General features: G+C 47.8%; 1 protein-coding gene across 1 annotated transcript in view; it reads left to right on the top strand.

The window, feature by feature from the left end:
* The window catches only part of HSD17B7 (hydroxysteroid 17-beta dehydrogenase 7), a 166,391-nt gene that overhangs the window by 79,783 nt on the left and 68,536 nt on the right, over nt 1-18,072 (top strand). The window contains exons 6-7 of the mRNA XM_078641417.1: nt 222-326; nt 1,288-1,344. Of these exons, the coding sequence (XP_078497543.1) occupies nt 222-326; nt 1,288-1,344 (162 nt within the window). The remainder of the gene's footprint in view (nt 1-221; nt 327-1,287; nt 1,345-18,072) is intronic.

Here is an 18,072-nt window from a genome sequence, read left to right as displayed (position 1 = left end):
TGAATAGCTTGCAATATTCTAGATAGTGACCGTGCCAACCATCCTAATTTTAAACTCTTCCAAACTGCATCACTGACTAGAGGGCTCCCAGTGAGTCAGTACCATCAAAATTTGACCACTTACATTTTCTACGTATTGTTATCACATATTGCATTGTCATAGTCTGTGTCACCCGCTGACTTGTGGTAAACTGACTAGCTCCCGACCTCTGGTCCCTGCAGGGTCTCTACTCAAGTGTAATTTGTCCAGGCCTGGTGATGACGAATATGACATATGGCATCTTTCCATCGTTCTTCTGGACATTAATTATGCCCATCATGCTGCTGGTGAGTACAATGTTCCTGTGCCATTTCTGTCTGTGTGAATCAGATTATAACTTTAAGGTTTTCATAATCAAAAATATACCACAAAAACATAGACTCAAATTACATCTACTGACAAATATCTACGATAAATGCCCCTGACAATAATGTCGACCTGCAAAACTCACTACTCCCATTGTAAGAATATGTTAATTTGCTGGTTTGGCTTCAGTCTTTGCATATTTGGGAGAGAGTGCTTTATATTGAGTTTAGTTGTATGTCGAAATTTTAACCCGGGTAATTTTATGGAGTATATATTTTGGCAGATGGTTCTTTAAGCCTGTATTTTTGGAAACTTTTTGAATGCTGCTTGCTTTTTATCCCTGTTCTTAGCTAGACTTTCTTCTCACTCTATTACTGCACTACTTTTAATTCTACACTCTGACTTCCCAGTTTTTCTGTCACCATGTATGTACACCACCTGTACCTTTACACCCCCATCACAGCCCACAATTTTCTTCAACCGTGTCCCTGCACTACCTGTAACTCTACACTGTTCTCTTATGGCCACTGTCCCTTTACTCATTGCTGAAATATCTGTACCTCTCTAATACCTGCCCTAACAACACCTCCCTTCCCCGCCCAATCACTAACTTCCCTCCCTGCCCAATCACTAACTCTTCTACCAGCCCAATCACTAACTCACCTGTGACTCTTCTGACACTTCACATAACATAATTCTCCCCTCCCATATCTCTATACCGCCAGTAGTTCTACATGCCTTCCACGTCCCTTGATGGCTATTTGAGGTCACATTGAAGCTCTCAATGGAAAACAATCTCATTATTGGCCAATGCCCTTTTGTTATTCCAAATGATGTTGTAGCCTCTATCTGTTTGTAATGGTGCAGTATTGTACGTAAATATCCAATCCACTAATGTTCAAGAACTTATGCATTTCTGTTAATGTCACTTCTTTTTTTCAGATACGAATCTTCACCAACACCTTCACATTAACGCCATACAACGGAGCAGAAGCGCTGGTATGAAGTTGCTAACATTCGATTATATTGTATGTGAAAGGGTTGTCATGGATCCCCAGCCTCACTTAGCCATCTGACTGGTAGGCATAGGCATGAGGCGGTAGGAATTCCTAGTACTGTTTCAGTTGTATGGCACCCTGGGATGCATTGGAACTGCTGGTTTCCCAGTCAACCTCCCTTCAGTGACAAATCAAGGTTAAGTTTTCTTGGATTAGGAATAAACTCATCTTGCTACAGATCCCTACCGAACAGTCCCCTGCCTGTATGCGTAAAACGCATCGCTTATAAGACATCGTAGGAGTATTGGACATGGGGAAAATGATATACGCCTCACTGAGCAATTTCAGGGTTCTATGTAAAAATATCTTCTTTTAGGTTGTACTACTGAATACCAACCCCCCTCAGAATATCGTGAAGCACTAATATCTAGGGCAGGCTATCGAGGAACCTAACATAGAAAGGTAATTGCATGTAGGAAAGTATAGATTTACTATGCTTAAAGCCACATGTACATACCTTGAATCTTGTGTGTGTGTGTGTGTGTGTGTGTGTATATATATATACTCTGAAAAAAACAGAGGTTACAGGGACATTATGGTTAGGCTCAGATTTCACTTGTATAAAACCATTCCGCAGTCAGTTATAGTTACTTCAGCGAACTGTAACTTACTCCCCCGCAATGCCCTGATTATGACCTCTGTTGGACCTGGCCCTTTTGGCAGGTTCACCCCGAGACTTTTTGCTTTTTCCTAGCCTGTTTCTGGAACCTGGGTTGGTGATTTTAGGCCTCTGCGCACTTTTTCACTGTGGTACAGTGTAAAGTGCGTGTGCTCTCTGTGTATGTGTGGTGAGTGACCTGCCCTCCCATAGGAATGAATGGGGAATATGTATGCCCATGGTAGTTCCTGATGTGTGGGGAGTGCAGGGTCGAGTTTGATATGTGTGAACTCGTGAGATTGAATGCTGCGTAATGGTGTATGCGGTATGGTTGTGTCAAGTCTAGCAGTACCACTTTTGGAAGTTGGCATATTTGTGTAGTGAGTCTGCTGGCACGTGATTGGCTGGTGAGCCTGGCCCAGGAGTGCCTGGGCCTGCTTGTGGATTGACTGTCTGGTCTGAGTGTGACAGGGGCTGCAGAGCCCCCAGATGGTTGTCTGAGTCAGCCCGTGGATGAAAGGCAGCATCTGCTGCCAGGGAAGTGGGAGGAGATTAGCCCCTGATAGTGAAGGGCTGTGCCTGCCTGCCACAATGCTGGCTCCACCCCCCCCGCTGGGCGACTGTCACCTCTGTCCCTGATACTGAAGGGACTTCCCTCTAAACCAGTCTAGCTGGTTCTCACACTGAGACTTCAAAGACGTTTCTGTGTATAAGAAGGGGCTGTGTCCCCTTCCAAAATTTTCTTGTTTCTGACTTGCTCTACCAGGGGCGGGCGCTGCCCAGCCCCTGGATGCCTGGAGGACTTCTGGGGGACCCCTCTGCCTTGCCTAGGCTGATGGGGGGACTTGGCTTTGCCTTGGATTCCTGCTGTTCTCCTGGACTCTGGAGACCCTTTTGCTGGGTCCCCTTTGCTTCACCTTCCTAAAGGACTTTATGGAGGACTTTTGGGGGCCTGGCGCCTGAGGAGCGCTTGGATTGTGCTCTTTGCTGGACTGGTGACCTTTGGATGCCTTTTAGTGCTAGGGGCGCTTTATTTTCCTGTTGTAGCGCTTGACTTGCTATTCTAGGCTTTGGAGCGCTTTATTGCCACCAAGCGCTTGAGAGCGCTTTATGTGTGCTTACAGCGCTAGGAGCGCTGTACCTTGCCCACGCGCTTAATAGCGCGTTTATTTTTATATTTATCTATCTCGAGGGAGCCCACCCCTCGGATAATGACTCCCCGCCTGCCTGCCTAAGCGGGGCTGCTGCGCTGCCCGCAGGAAGCGCAGCGGCCGGCCGGAAGTCCCGCCCCTGAGGCCGCGGCACGAGGGAAGAAGGCGCCCGAGAGATGGCGGCCGGTGCCGCCGGTGTGGGGCTCCCATTGCTGTGGGAGAGCCCCGCAGGCACCAGCCAGCCGTGAGGAGAGAGCGGAGGGGGCGCGGGGCACATTGTCGGTGCCCGCCCCCACCGCCAGTGAAGCCGCCGCAGAGAGAAGAGAGCCCGGTCTGGCTGGTGGAGCCTGCGTGGCCGAGAGAAGGAGTGTGGCCGGCTGCTGAGGCACCCGTGTGCAGAGGGAGCCCCGAGTGAGGAAGCTGAGCGGCCGAGAGAGGAGACGCGCTGCTCCCCCCGCCGGAAGAAGCCCCAGTGAAGACGCCGCCTCACAGCAGGTATCCGGTGAGTGCGGGCGTCTCGGACGGGGGGGTCTCCAATGGAAATGTAGAGCGGCCCCGTCTGGCAGCGGGCCGCTTCCCGGTGTAGGGGCGCATTTTTGCAATTTAGAGCCCAGAGAGGCTCATGGGCATAGTTGGAGCAGCAGGGCGGCCCCGGTTGGCAGCGGGTCGCCCCAACGTGAAGTAGAGCCCAGAGAGGCTCTGAGGGGGCATGTCTTGAGAGCCCACGAGGGGCTCAGGGCCCCAGATTGTGTTTAGAGCCACGGAGGCTCTAGGGGGCAGTTGGAATTACGAGCCCAGCGAGGCTCGAGGGGCCATTGGCTGCAGAGCCTGTGTGGCTCCACCATTGGTGGCGCAATTCGCCAGAGGGGCTGCTGAAGGCCCTGCCACAGTTTTTCATGATTCTCCAGCTGCCCAGCACTTAGTGGGCAGCTGCACCGTTTAGGCGCAATTTCAGGAGAGAGTCCCTGTGTGGGACAGAGAGGGCACAGTGGTGCCAGGCCTTCACAGCTGCGCAGCACTTAGTGCCAGCTGCTACGTTTAGGCTTTCTTTTCTTGAGACTGGTGCTGCATGGCAGCGCGCCCTGACATTGAGACTCAGGGCGTTCTAGCCCCAACAAGGCCAGTTGGCCTAGGGACTGCCACGGGTGGTGGCTTATGTAGGTTTTGCGCAATTGTGTGGTTTTTCCTTGCACCTCTGAATGTTTTTAGACATCATGTGACTTTTGCGCTATTGTATTGTTCTGGTACCTCTGAATGTATTTTACTGCATCATGTGCTCTGTTCTTAACACCGCTGAATGTGTAGGTTTATACATCATGTGTTTCCCTTTACTACTCCTCTGAATGTATATTTATGCATCATGGGTAATGTGTTCTTTCTTAGACCCCTAAATGCTGTGTGTTACTTAGGTGGTTGTTCTTTTTAGTACAGGTGGTCCTAGTGAGGTCCTGGTCCCCTGCGTGACATTCTCCTACGGTGTTTAGGGTTGCGTAGGTGGTACTTGCCTGTCCCCAGTAGTTACTGGATGTGATTTACAACTGTTATTCTTTTTGCTATACTTATTCTAAGTTCTATAAGTGCTATTTCTATTTCTAAAAGTGCTGATTATGACAGTGGCCCATGTGGCCCTGTCCTGTGTAAATAATGCTATGTGAATATTGCCTGTGCCAGTTGGCACAATGTATATGTGTGATTCTATCTGATATGTTTTGACAATACAAAAGTTATTTTAAAATAACCTTGTGTGGAGTTCCTTTTGTGGTGTGCCTAGGATGTTGTTGCTGTTGTGCGCTGGCGCAAATGCTTTACACATCGCCTCAGAGTTTAGCCTTGCTGCTCGTGCCAAGCTACCAAGGGGGTGAGCAGGGGTTATCTTGGCGTGTGACTTCCTTGCCCTGACTAGAATGGTGGTTTCTGCCTGGCTTTGGCGTCAGCCTTAGCCTACCAGAAATAGCCAGTTCTAACAACCTCACATATAACATCATGGTCAGTGACATCACTGATGGCATTTCAAATGACATCACTGATGACATAATCAAGTGAGTGTAAGTGTTTTCTAAGAGTTACAAACCTATTACAAAAGTTAAATCAGTATACTGGGTGTACGAGTAATGAGTGATACTATTTCTAACGTGATCTGAGTAGTTGTGTGATTGTATCAGTGGGTGTCTGTGTCTTTATGGGTGTGTGAGTGGGTGTGAATGATGTATGGGTGTGCGATTGGGTGTCTGAGTAGCTGTGTGGGTGAGTGGTTGCATGAGTTTGTGAGTGGTTTTGTAAGTGGCTGTGTGTGTTGTATGGATGTGTGAGTGGTTGTGGATGTATGAGTCGTATGGGTGTATGATGGTGTGCGAGAAATTGTATGGGGGTGAGTGGATGTGTGAGTGGTTGTATAAGTCTGTGCATGTGTGAATAGTTGTAAGGGTTTGTAAGTCAGTGTGTGAGTAGTTTTATGGGGGTGTGATTGGGTGTGTAAGTATCTGTAGGTGAGAGGGTGGGTGTCTGAGTGCCTGAATGGATGAATGAGTGGGTGAGTCAGTGTCTGTATGGGTGAGTGCATGTGTGAGTGCCTGAATGGATAAGTAACTGCATGTGTAAGTGGTTGTGTGGGTGTGTGAGTGGCTGTATGACTGGGTGTGTCAGTGGCTGTATGTGGGAGTGGGTGAGTCAGTGGCTGTATGGATGAGTGAGTGGGTGTGTGAGTAGTTGTATGGGGCTTTGAATGGATATGTGAGTGCTTATGTGGACGTATGTGTCTGCATGGGGGTATGAGTGGGTGTGTGAGGTGGTGTATTGGTGATGTCATTTGAGATGCCATCTATGATGTCACTGACCATGTCATGAGCGATGTAATATGTGAGGTCATAAGCAGTGCATCACAGGGGCTTAAATTATTGTTAGTTCAGGTAACTATAACTGCTGTATTTCAATGGATATGTTTGAGGGAAATCTCAGCTTAACATTATGTCCCTGTAACTTTTTAGGTCTCGCCTAGCGATGCAGCACATGCGCTGCGTGCCTTGGCAAGATCTATTGTCGTCGGTTTGGTGGGAGAAGGGGGACAGGACATGTGCACACGTACGTCTAACAGCTTAGCTGAAAACACTGCAGATGTGCATGTATGGGTGACAGGAGATGTGCACGTGTACGGCTCTGTTCAGTTGCTCCCTCTCTCCTTCCGTGACTGTGTGCACGCAGGACAAAACAAATGCACACGCTCTGCTTCCGTTGTTAAGGACAAAACATATGCACGCGCTCTTTCGGTAGCTTGTTTATATTTTCACGGTCACTTTTAATGACGGAGTGCCTGTTTGCAGGTCCACCATGGCCCTAAATAAAAGCCTCGCAAATAACAACCCGCGCGCCCTGTCCACGGTCCCCAGCATGCAATGGCAGCCTTCAGATTAGCAACGCTCCCCTTGACGCGGGCGAGGCATATCATCCTCCAGTTTGAGACACATTAGACCTTTTCAGGGAGCGGTCAAAATGCACGCGTCCCCCCTCCGAAGCCCTTCGCTCAGCTGACCAAATGGCCCAGACAACGCGCTTCAAATCCTCGCTTTTTCCTCGTGTTCAGCTTGACTCCTTGGGACGTCCATATGGATGAGGTGTTTCCCTGCGCGGGCAGGCCATTAAACCACGTGGAGGTGTCAGGACGGCTCACTGTCATGCGTCCCTCTCGTCCCCCTTGTTTTTAGTGGCGTCCAACACTACAGCCTGACAACATCGGGCCTGGTACATAAGTGGTATTACACAAGTCAGCCTCCACCTTGGAAAAATGAAAAGTGAACTCGAGCCCTTTCAGAGTTCAACCTAAGTACTGAAAGTTACAGAGAGTGCACTAACTCACCATGCTTCTGCGCCACAAATATGTGAACGTTTAGTCTGTAGGTCACCCAAATATGTCAGCAGTATATGTATTAACTCAGCAATACCTCACATATTTTAACATTTAACCTGCAGGTTATATTCTTATATTTCCAATATGCTCTTTAACTCACTAACCTATTTCACCAGTATGTTAACAGAGTGTGGCTTAATGGCTAGGGCGACCGGCTTTGAAGCTGGGGGACCAGGTTCGAGTCCGGGAGGCTCAAACATCCTGTGTTTTGGTGCAAATCACTTAAGCCCCCATGCCTAGAAATCAATGTGACCCTCTGTAATACACCTGGTGCAGCGCTCTCATACCGCCGGGTTGAGTTCGCAATATAAAACTAGCAAAAAGAAAACATACCCTTTAGGTTATACACTTATCGCTCCAGCAGGTGCACTAACCCACGGCGCAGATTTGTAGCGCGGCGCACAGGCATTCCGAGGGCGCCTGTTCCCAGCACTTCCCACTCCTCTCCCATTTGTTTGGGCTTTGCGTACCTAAGACTCCTCAAGCCTACAAACTCTCGACGCCGTTACATAAGGGGTCTGTTTAGTCTCTAAAATGGGTGCTGTCTGGATGTCCCAGTTACTGAGAGGACATTTTAGAGCCAAGGGTCACACAGCAGCTTAAAAGCAATGATTTACGCCACAGGGAAGACAAACAGGTTATTTGACTTGAGGGGGAAGGAAAACAGCACAGAAGATGTGTAATGCATATTTCATGGCGGCGTCTTGATGTCTCTACAATTAATTGTTTGTATATGTAGATTTCATGAACTATTCGTTTTCACTTTACTTACCTCTACCCTCCCTCTCTTCAAGTAGGCGAATGATGGAATACCTCTTTTCTACACTCTCCTCCTTAAAATGGGACCGTCAGTGTAAGAACAAATATATCAGCTTTTGGGCTGGTCGTCTCCAAATGGGGGCAGTTGGGAGGGGTGCCGTATTTGATGGAAAACTATCAAATCCGTCCTTGTGATCTTTAGTTTGCCTCTCATGATTCAGTGCGTCAGACAGTTGCCATTTTAATTCAAGCGATGGGAGTTTTTGTGTTTCCATAAAAATGCTTGTTTTCCACGTGTCATCACTGGGCGCAGCCCGTAGGGTCCATAGTTCCGGAGCTGGCTGTTAACCCACATCTCTCTCTCTCTCTCCCTCTCTATTCCTGGCACTCACTCCATTGTTTTTTGCTGCACTCCCCAGCACTTGGCACTCTGTCCATCTCTTCCATCTCCTCTACATCCATCCTCCCTGCCCTGTCCCCTCGATCCCAGTGTTTTTGTTGACTTTGGAGTCCTATTGCCTCAGTGCTATTCTCCCCCTCGCTTTCTTCTTCTCTGTCCCCCATGCCCTCCTTCCCACATGCTCTCTCTTCTTCCTTCATCTCTCCCCACTTCTCGGTCTCTTTCCCCACTGGTTCTCTCCCTCTTACTTCTCTCGCTCTCCCCCTGTTTCTTCACTCTCACTTCCCACCGTATCTGTCTCCCCGCCCCCCACCAAGTCTTCCTCTGTCTCCTCTCTCTCTTCTTCCTCCTCCTCATCCTGGGGCTGTAACGGGGAGCTCCGAGACCCTCTCTGAAAATGAGAGCTGGAGGAGACGTTAAGTGTGAAAGCACCAAGGTGTGAACCGAGAGGAGAGGCGGGGCGGGGTGGGGTGGGCAGCAGGTAGAAGTCAAAGGGGACACCTGCTCTCAGAGAGGTGAGAAGGGGCGGGCAGCAGTCTGAGCACAAAAACAACACCAGAGCAACAGGCAGACGCTCCGCGGGGAGCCTGGTGTAAACTGAAGAAACGTACACTTCTTAGCACTACAAAGCAGCCGAAGTGTGCCTTTCACTAGAGCCAACAAGCGGCTGCCATTGTCGGCTTAACAGACGGGGATTAAAGGAATAATTCATTGTCACTTTAATTTGTTTGCTAGATGGGAAGGCTTTCATTCCTCTTCTGTTTGTCCTGACTCTGGAGCATGTGTGCATTGCTAAGTCCTTACAATGCTCACTTTTTCATGTGTTCTTTTCCCCCATTCTCTTTGTGTTGCCTTCTCACTTGTATGCTTTCTTACTACCAGCTCTACTTTCCTCTCTTTAGCACAGGGGTCTCCAACCTTTTCTGTAGTGAGAGCTACTGCTAATCAGTGAAAATCGTCGTGAGCTACTAAAGGCCTAGCAGCTTGCGCATTTTTCTGAGAGACCTCCCCCTACGCCAATCTGTAAGGGCTACACTAGTATTTGAACTACAGTTGACTGCACAACCGTGGAGTGTTGTTGTTTGTGTATTGTTGAGGGCAGGAAGGTAATATTTGTACTAACATTACTAGAATAATATCATGGCTAGCCAAGTGACCTCATATCGGTTGTAACACTTTCAGAGAGTCCTGCTTTTAGATTAAATTTTGCATGCTGACATTTTTTTTTTTGAAGACCTTTATTTCATCATAGAACTCTTACACAGCTTCAGGCCTACAACCCGTGGGGCCGGCCGCATCCTTTTCATATATGTATTCATGGTCAGAAGTACACAGCCCATACGCCGACATCCCGGGGGTACGGCGGCGTCATATGTCATTATGTGTAATCAGTTTGTATTTCTTATACGGAGTTGCATAGGTCTGGTTTTGTACTTTATAACGTGAATAAGATTAACAAGAAGTTACCACATTCGGTCATTGGTCTTAAAAGTGACAGGTGTATTTCCCCCATTCCAGTTTACATTGTTCGAGCGACTAACATATGAGAGTAGTGCCGAGACCTTCTAATTTGTCATTACCATACTCCTTCACAATCTTGCAGGTCAGTTTAGCAATCAGGATCCATAAATTATTAGTCCCCCCGCCCACCCTCCTCTCCCCTTCTTATCCTGCCCCTGGTAAATCCCTGGTTCCTCCTACATTCCCCTCACTATCATGTTCCTACGTCTTCGTCCCCCTCTTCATCTGATGTCAATGCGTCATCTTCCTCCAGTGGTTCGCAAACGTATCCCCTGTATACGTTCCACTGGGTCCATAACTTATTCCATTTACGTGGGCATGCTCTGGTGGTGTAGACTGTCCTCTCTATTATCATGACCCTGTCCATATTCGTGCACCATTGTGTCAGTGTGGGGGTATCTACTGCTCCCCATTTTTGTGCTATATCACGCTTTGCTATTATCATGCCTATCGTGGACCACTGCTGACCGTACCTGGAAAGATCGTTGAGTCCCCATATATTTAGCAAGCATTTCCGAGATTCAGGGACCAAGGATACCCCCAGTATTTGTGACATAGTACGCATTATTTGCCACCAAAATTCCTGTATTCGAGGGCATTCCCAGATCGTGTGAAACAGTGTTCCCTCCTCCCCGCATCCACAAAGGCATAACGGATGTTATGCTCTTTGTATTATGTGGAGCATCGTCCTCGTGTAATACACCCTGTGTAAAATTTTAAGCTGAACAAGCCTCAATTTGGACGATATGCCCACCTCTTTAGGTGATGCTAGCGCTTCATTCCATTCGGACTCGTCCATTTCTCCTATGTCCTCCACCCACTTGTCTTTTAGTTTTACTGTCGGGTCCGGTAGATTATTCAGTAATTTACGATAAGTGAGTGACGTGGCCCTGTCTGGCATGTAATCTGTAAGAAGACGATCCTCCAGGGGAGATGCCTCTGGGAGCGATGTGTCACGCGGAATGGCTGTTAATAGAGCGTGCCGCACTTGTACATAACGGTACAGTTCCGTTTGCCTCATTTCGTACCGTTGTCTCAGTTGGTCAAAGGGTATTACTGTGTCCCTTTCCCATAGGTCTCCTATTGTGGATATTCCGATGTTATCCCAGAGCGTGAACCCCTTACTGCGCCTCAGATTGCCCAGTGCCCTCGTGTCCCACAATGGGGTGAGTTTAGTGAGTCTCCCTTTCCACCCCAGTTTTGTCTGCGCCATGTGCCATAATGATACGGTAAGTCTCGTTGGTCCCGTGAGTGTGCGCACTTTCCGCCTGTCATAAAGGGGCGCCAGCATGTTATTCGTGCCCAGTTGTGCCCTGTCCGCCCTGTAAGCCGGGTCTTCCTGCGGCGTATGAAGCCATTGATTAATGGGTTTCAGTTGGGCGGCCCAATAATACAGCTGCAGGTTCGGCAGCGCGATCCCTCCATCATACCATCCCCTGTGTAGTTTTGCTTGCGCAATGCGTGCCGGGCGATTGTTCCACATGAGGCCGGCCATCAGCGCAGATACTCGCCTAAAATATCCCGGTGTTACAGGGTACGGCGTATTTTCCAGGATATACAAAAACCGGGGCAAGGACATCATCTTATAAAGTGCTGCCCTTCCTAACAATGTTAACGGCAGCGCTGCCCAAGATTTAACATCTTGCTTCAGTCGTTCCAGCGGCGGTGCCAGGTTTTTCTGAAAGAATTCGTTTGCATCTTTAGTGACGTGGACCCCCAGGTAGCGAAATGGGGACCCTGCCATCCCGAGGGGGCAGTCCTCGCATAGTGTGGGAGCCGGCCCTTGCAGGACATATATCTCCGACTTCGCCCAGTTGAGAGTGTATCCTGATATTCTACCCTGTTCGCCGCACAACGCCAGTAGCGCCGGTATACTGCTCTCTGGTTCCGACAGGTACACCAGCATATTGTCTGCGTACAGCGACAAGCGGTCCTCCCATCCCTCCGCCCAGGTGATCCCTTTCAGTAACGGGGTGGAACGTATCAGAGTCGCCAACGGTTCCAATGCAATCGCAAAGAGCAGTGGCGATAGCGGACAACCCTGTCGGGTCCCTCGTTCTAGCTGGAATGTTCGAGAAAGATGTCCGTTGGCCACCACCTGTGCTACAGGCTTGGTGTATAGTAGCCTGACCCATGCGATGAACTTTGGGCCAAATCCCATGTGTGTCAGGACCTCAAATAGGTATAGCCACTCCACCATATCGAATGCCATCTTCGCGTCAAGGGCCAGTATAACCGCCGGGTCCTTTAACGAGGTTGCCCTAGCCAACACTCCGTGTGCCCTGCGCAGGTTGAGAGCAGTATTTCTGTGCGGCATGAACCTTGATTGATCGGGGTGTATAAGTTGTGGAAGGTGCGCTATCAATCGGGTGGCAAGAAGCTTAGCCAAGATTTTAACCTCGGCGTTTAGAAGTGAGATGGGGCGATACGATGTGCATTCCTCCGGTGGTTTTCCGTGCTTAGGGATCGCAGCAATAGTTGCCGTTCGCTGGTCTAACGGGAGGTCAGCCCTTTCCAGACTGTCCGCATACATAGCCAGCAAGGGCCCACTAAGTCCCTCCGACGCGGCCTGATACCACTCTATCGGAAAACCATTTGGTCCAGAGGCCTTACCCGGTTTCAGTGCATGTATTGCTCTTTGTATTTCCTCCTCCGTGAGGTCCACCACTAGTTCCGCGGCCGCATCCGTTGTCAGTGTCTGAATGGGGATGTCACCCAGAGATGCACGTGCCATCTCCACCGATACTTCATTAGTCGGAGTGTACACTCTCTGAAAATATTCTGCTAAGATCTCAACTATCTCCTCAGGGCTTGTGCGTTCTATTGTGGAAAAGTAAATTTTGCCTTGTCATATGTGCCTACGTGTTCCCCATCTTATGTTATATGTGCATGATCGATATGCATGTATTCCCCTCTGATCGATTAAAGACGCAATTACAGTTGTGTCCATCTCTAGTATGTCAGTTTCCAGTCCTCGTGAATACAACGAATATCAGGCCTATGCAAAACTACGTTGCCACATTTCACAGTGTGCACGTTAATTCATTGAATTATCCCCGTTTCTAGGCCTCAAAAGGGCCCGGACTCAGATTCAGCTCCTGTCTCCTGAACCCTCTCCGAGGAGCGATACAGCCCCCACCTGTATCCCTGACCCTTAGCTTATTTCATGCCTCGCAGTGCCCGGCTCGGCCTGGCTCTGCCTCCGAGTCTGCCAAGAGTATGTTATGATTCTAGTTATCAGTCCAGCCCTCCTTCTCTGCATTCCTAAGCTACTGAATCGCATCAATAGTTTCCGTCATGGTCTAGCCTTTATGTCTCCATGTAAGAGAAATACTGTATTAATATTCATAGAATATTCCTCGCACACACACTACATGTAGAATTATGCATGCACCAGTCTTAGTGTCTGTTAGCCTTTGCCCTGATAACTTTTGGATTCTATCAACATGTTCTCTAAACACCAGATACCAGATAAGCCTGAGTACATGTCGCTCTGACACTCCAGACTTTCGTCTCCTCTTCTAGCGCAGAAGTCAGAGCCCCCCAGTTCTCTCTAGTAACACGTCATTGTCAGTTTGCGCGCACCACTAGGTTAGAGGTCCCAGCTGCTCAGGTAGCCCCCTCCATGTTTCCGCCCCGTTTATGACATTCTGTTACGTTTGCATCACATGTCTATGTATACGCCCTGTACACACCTCTTGTTACACCCACTTTATGCCTTATCTTTCGCGACTGCTACAAACTCCGCCTACTGCTACGCCTACTGTACTGAATACAATGTATTTGTTTAACTATAAATATTGTGCACTGTTATTAAAAGTTATCCTTATGCTCCCAGATCCTGCCCCCGGCAGCTGCCATCCCATTCCCATGCAGGCTGTCCTGTTCCTGTCCTTTTATGATTAATTAAAGCCTGCAACTCCAGCTACCTCGAATCTTGACTCTTATTTATTGAGCTATCTGTTTATACGAGTATCCCGAAAAATAGATCCGGTAATTAATTATGTATTTACCACATAATGGCGCCCGAATAGGGACTTGCCCTTTCCCCACGCGCCGGAGAAGCCACGCAGGCCCCCTGCTCCTCTGCAGCCGTGACGGAACCATACCGTGCACGTGCAGATATTTCTGCTTCAAGTATCCCTCAGGCCCACGGAGGAGACGGAGGTTGCGGTCCAGCATCCAGACGAGGCGGTGGAGGAACGCGGCGAGTCCCGACCAGAGCCCAAGCCGAGAGTCCAAGGTCCGAGGTATCCGGAGGCCCACCTGTAACTGAAGTCCGAAGTTCGTCGTCCATCGTCGTAGCAGTCCAGTCCAGTTCGAGGCCTTCCGTTCTTGCTGCCCGGTGAGTACCGTTGCTGGGGTAGTATCTAGACAGGGTCAAAGTAATTTGTCTCTGGTCCGTGGGTTTGGGTACACAGATCCAACACGAAGTGTCCACCTAGGTGGATGCGTGTCCTGACGTGTCTGTTTATGGGACCGGTAAGTTTCGTACTGTTTTAGCAGTGCATCCAGTCATTCTAGTAAAGTTTCTGTTCTAGTAAGTTCTGTTCTCGAGAAATTCATGTGTTCTGTTTTCAGTATTTCAGGTAGTATTCTGTCCGAACCGTTATTTTTAAATGTTATTTCATGTGTTTTCAATGTCGTGGTATGAATGATTCGTATTACAGTTATTATTGTGTTTATTGTGTATTGTATTGTGTCTAGACTCCAGTCCAGTCATGCCTCCGTTCTCGAAATTACGTCAGTTAAAAACCAGAAAAGGTCTGCTCGAAGAAGCAGTTCCTGTCCCGTCTAGGGACAGTCCAGGTCATTTTATGTATCATAAACATGGCATAAGTGCCATATTATATCTAGACTTATGGGTCGAGTATACTAAAGACCTAGAAGAGAAATATAGATGGCCTGTATCAGGTACGTGGGATGCCGAGTGCATCATGCGAGTAGAAGAAGCATTATGGAAAAAGAAATCCAGACAGTCACAGAAAGATGCCATCGAGTTATGGCGCAAAGAATCTCATAAAAGAACAGAGAAAGAAATCAGAAAGTCAGAATTGAGTAGAGAATCCTCAGAAAGAGCCCAAGAAAGGGAATTAATCGAAATAGGTGAACGAGTTAAAGCCGAACAGTCAGACAGACAGAGAAATGCCCGCATTAAGGGTATGTATCCTCTTCTTGCCGAGGGCTTGCCGAAAGCAACCCCGGAAGCACCATGTAATTTTCCGCCGCCATTAGTTCCGATTAAGCTACGTCACAAACCGACCGCAGCTGATATTTTTCTCTCGTCCTATTTGGACGACACAGTCCCAGAATATGCGAATCCTGCTCCGCCCGCTCCTGTAAATAATGTAGTTCCTGTTCTTCCAGCCACCGGGGCACCTGTTACAGCACCTGTTACGGTACCCCCGGTCCAGCCCGTAGTACAAGTACCCGCTACATCGGTCACTCTGCCAGCACGAAGAGTATCAGTCGACGATTCCAGTTCAGGGGCCGCGGGGGGAGGTCCTCCTGGTACCCCGCCGCCACACAAACGTGTAACATTAGTCGAGTTACATGAACGTGCGTTACAGCGTACGCCCAAATATCAGTCCGTTGCAGATATCAGACGAGCTCTTACCGAATGCCGCTATGATCCAGTCCCAGGCGATGATGGTATGGTCCTGTATTCATTGCGTGTAAGACGGGTGACCGAGTATTTGGACACCCTACCGAATATGAAAGAAGATCTAGACAGAATATATCGTTTCATCCGTACAGGAGACGATCCAGAAAGTATTGGCGAAATCATGTCTCTAAGGAAAGCTGAGACCCAGCTCATGCTATTAAAGTTTCTAATCAATTGTTTAATAAGGGAACAAGATTGTCCGACTAAAGATCCGACCGAAATGAAAGTTCTGACAAGGTGGAGTGATAATATAGCCGAGGGAAGACACAAGACACTCAGTAGTATAGAGAGTATGTACAAGAAAATTCGTAAGGAAATAATAAGTTTTCACGACAAACGCAAAGCAGCACAAGTAAGCGAGAAAGAAAACGACTCTTCTACTGAAGAGGTAGACGACGAGAATCCTACCAGAATAGCGTATGTAGGTAAATCTAGATTTCCAGACCGACATTTACGCCTAGAACACAAGAAAGTCGTTCATCTTCCAGCACCAGAACAAGGTTCTCTAGAACAAGTATTTCAAGCTACCGATCACATTCTGAAATCACGTATCGGTTATAGTGAACTTAGTACCATGCATGAACAAGAACTAGCCCGATCAGCAGTCCGATGGATTACTGATTCTACCACTTTTCCAGACGAAATAGTGGCACAAATGTTTCTGAAACTGCCCCCAGCCGAGCAGCGACTGGTGGGTATGTATATGATCCAGCACCTCATTACACTGTATGAGGGACAACATTCTGATCCAGGTCCGTTACATGATGTTCTGAACGAGTTACTCCAGTATAGATGGAAAGGTTTAGGTACCGATTTAATTAGTGTCATTCTAGAACAGCGCCACAAATACCGAACGTTTCTGAATCCGCATTTTGTTCATGTCTCACCTCCAGACAGTAAACCATTTTACATAGATAGACAGCATCCGTTACGAGAAGTACACCCAGTTAGGACAGCGGGTGGTGAAATGCAACGAGTATTTGTTTACACCCCTATCACAAAGATGGAACTCTTAGAGATGAAGAAATTAATTCCCTGTCACGACAAAGATCCAGCAGGGTTCCATCGAGAATTAAAAGACATGCTCCGTATGGGAGAATACACGTATCCAGATATCATTAAAATGTTAAAGGTCCTGTTGCCTGCGGGCATATATGAAAAACTCAAGGAAAAAGAATGGGAGGTGGGAGAGAAAAAGATAGATTGGACAGCTCTAGAAGCTGAAGATAATGCACGTGTACCAGGTACCGGTCTTGGAGATAAATGTAAAGAATTACCTGAGTTATTGATCCAGGTTTTGCCAAGATTACTAGCCACGAAAAAGGAAGACTGGGATGCCATCTCAGCATGCAAACAGAAACAGGATGAAGACACTAGTGATTTTTATTCTAGATTCGAAAAATGTTTCATTATCAACAGTGGTTTGAAGACAGGTAGCGAGTCATACCCTCATCTTTTTGTTACCAAATTAGTCGAGAATTCAAGTCCACAAGTTAAAAATCGAGTTTTGAAAGTCGAAAGTACCTGGCAAGCTAGTACCCCGTCACAAATGCTTCAGATGCTCCAGTATCACCAGAATAGAATCAGGGAAGAGCAAGAACACGAAAGGAGACGTATGAAAGACACGAAAATGAAAGTATTAGTTGCACAATCTGTTCCACAAGACAGTCAGAAGAGGGGTCCGAATCAAACCAGTCATCCTGCAGCTCCCGTTAGAGGGACATGCAACTATTGTAAACAGCCAGGTCATTTTATAAACGAGTGTGCAGTTCTGAAACACAACATAGCCACTGGTAAGACTAAAGAAAGACCACGCCCGCCTAGACAAGAACAAGTTTCACAGACTTCACCGTCATCACAGAATGCACAACAGACAGTTCCAGCATCGCAGCCTATTGCTGCAACACAGCATGTTACACAGCAGATGTACCAGTATGCTCAGACAGAGTATCAACAGTATTCATGAAACAGCCTAGAGAGGGAGGTAGGCTTGCCTCTCATCGAGATACCTGTAGATCAAGAGGGTCCCTATGTACACAGTCAAGTATTAGGGAAAGACAGAAAGTTTTTGATTGATACAGGGGCAAGTAGGACTACTATCAGTCATGACGAGGTTCCAGGGGCTCCGCTCTCAGGCTCTAGAAATGTTTCCCTTGGATTTTCAGGAAAGCCAATTGTTAACGAGATTTCAAAACCAGTTTCTCTAGAAGTAGGTCCATTGTCCCGAACTACTGATTTGTTACTTACGAAGTCATGTCCAGAAAATTTGTTAGGCATTAAGACATTAAAAGAATTAGGTGCAGTAATTTGTTGTTCCCCAGAAGGAATACGTTTGTTTTTAAGGGACTATAAAGGGCACTATGTATTACGCGATTTTGATCCAAGATTATTGAACGTCCCCCAGCATCTATGGGCGCAAGGTCCAACTGATGTAGGTTTTATGCAAATCACACCCCATCGTGTGACCCTCAAGCAAGGTGTTGTCCTGCCACGAATCAGACAGTACAAATTGCCACCTGAGGCTGTAGCAGCCTTATCCAAAATTATTGACGAGCTTATTGCTCAAGGAGTGGTTGTAGAAACTGACTCCAATGTATGTAATTCTCCTATCATTCCAGTCATGAAACGTACTGATCCAAATGCACCTCCAGTATATCGATTAGTAATTGACCTT

The sequence above is a fragment of the Lissotriton helveticus genome, chromosome 1_1, assembly GCF_964261635.1.
Source record: "Lissotriton helveticus chromosome 1_1, aLisHel1.1, whole genome shotgun sequence".
NCBI classification, from domain to species: domain Eukaryota; kingdom Metazoa; phylum Chordata; class Amphibia; order Caudata; family Salamandridae; genus Lissotriton; species Lissotriton helveticus.
The sequence above is the reverse complement of the archived record's forward strand: the minus strand, read 5'-3'. Positions and strand labels throughout refer to the sequence as shown.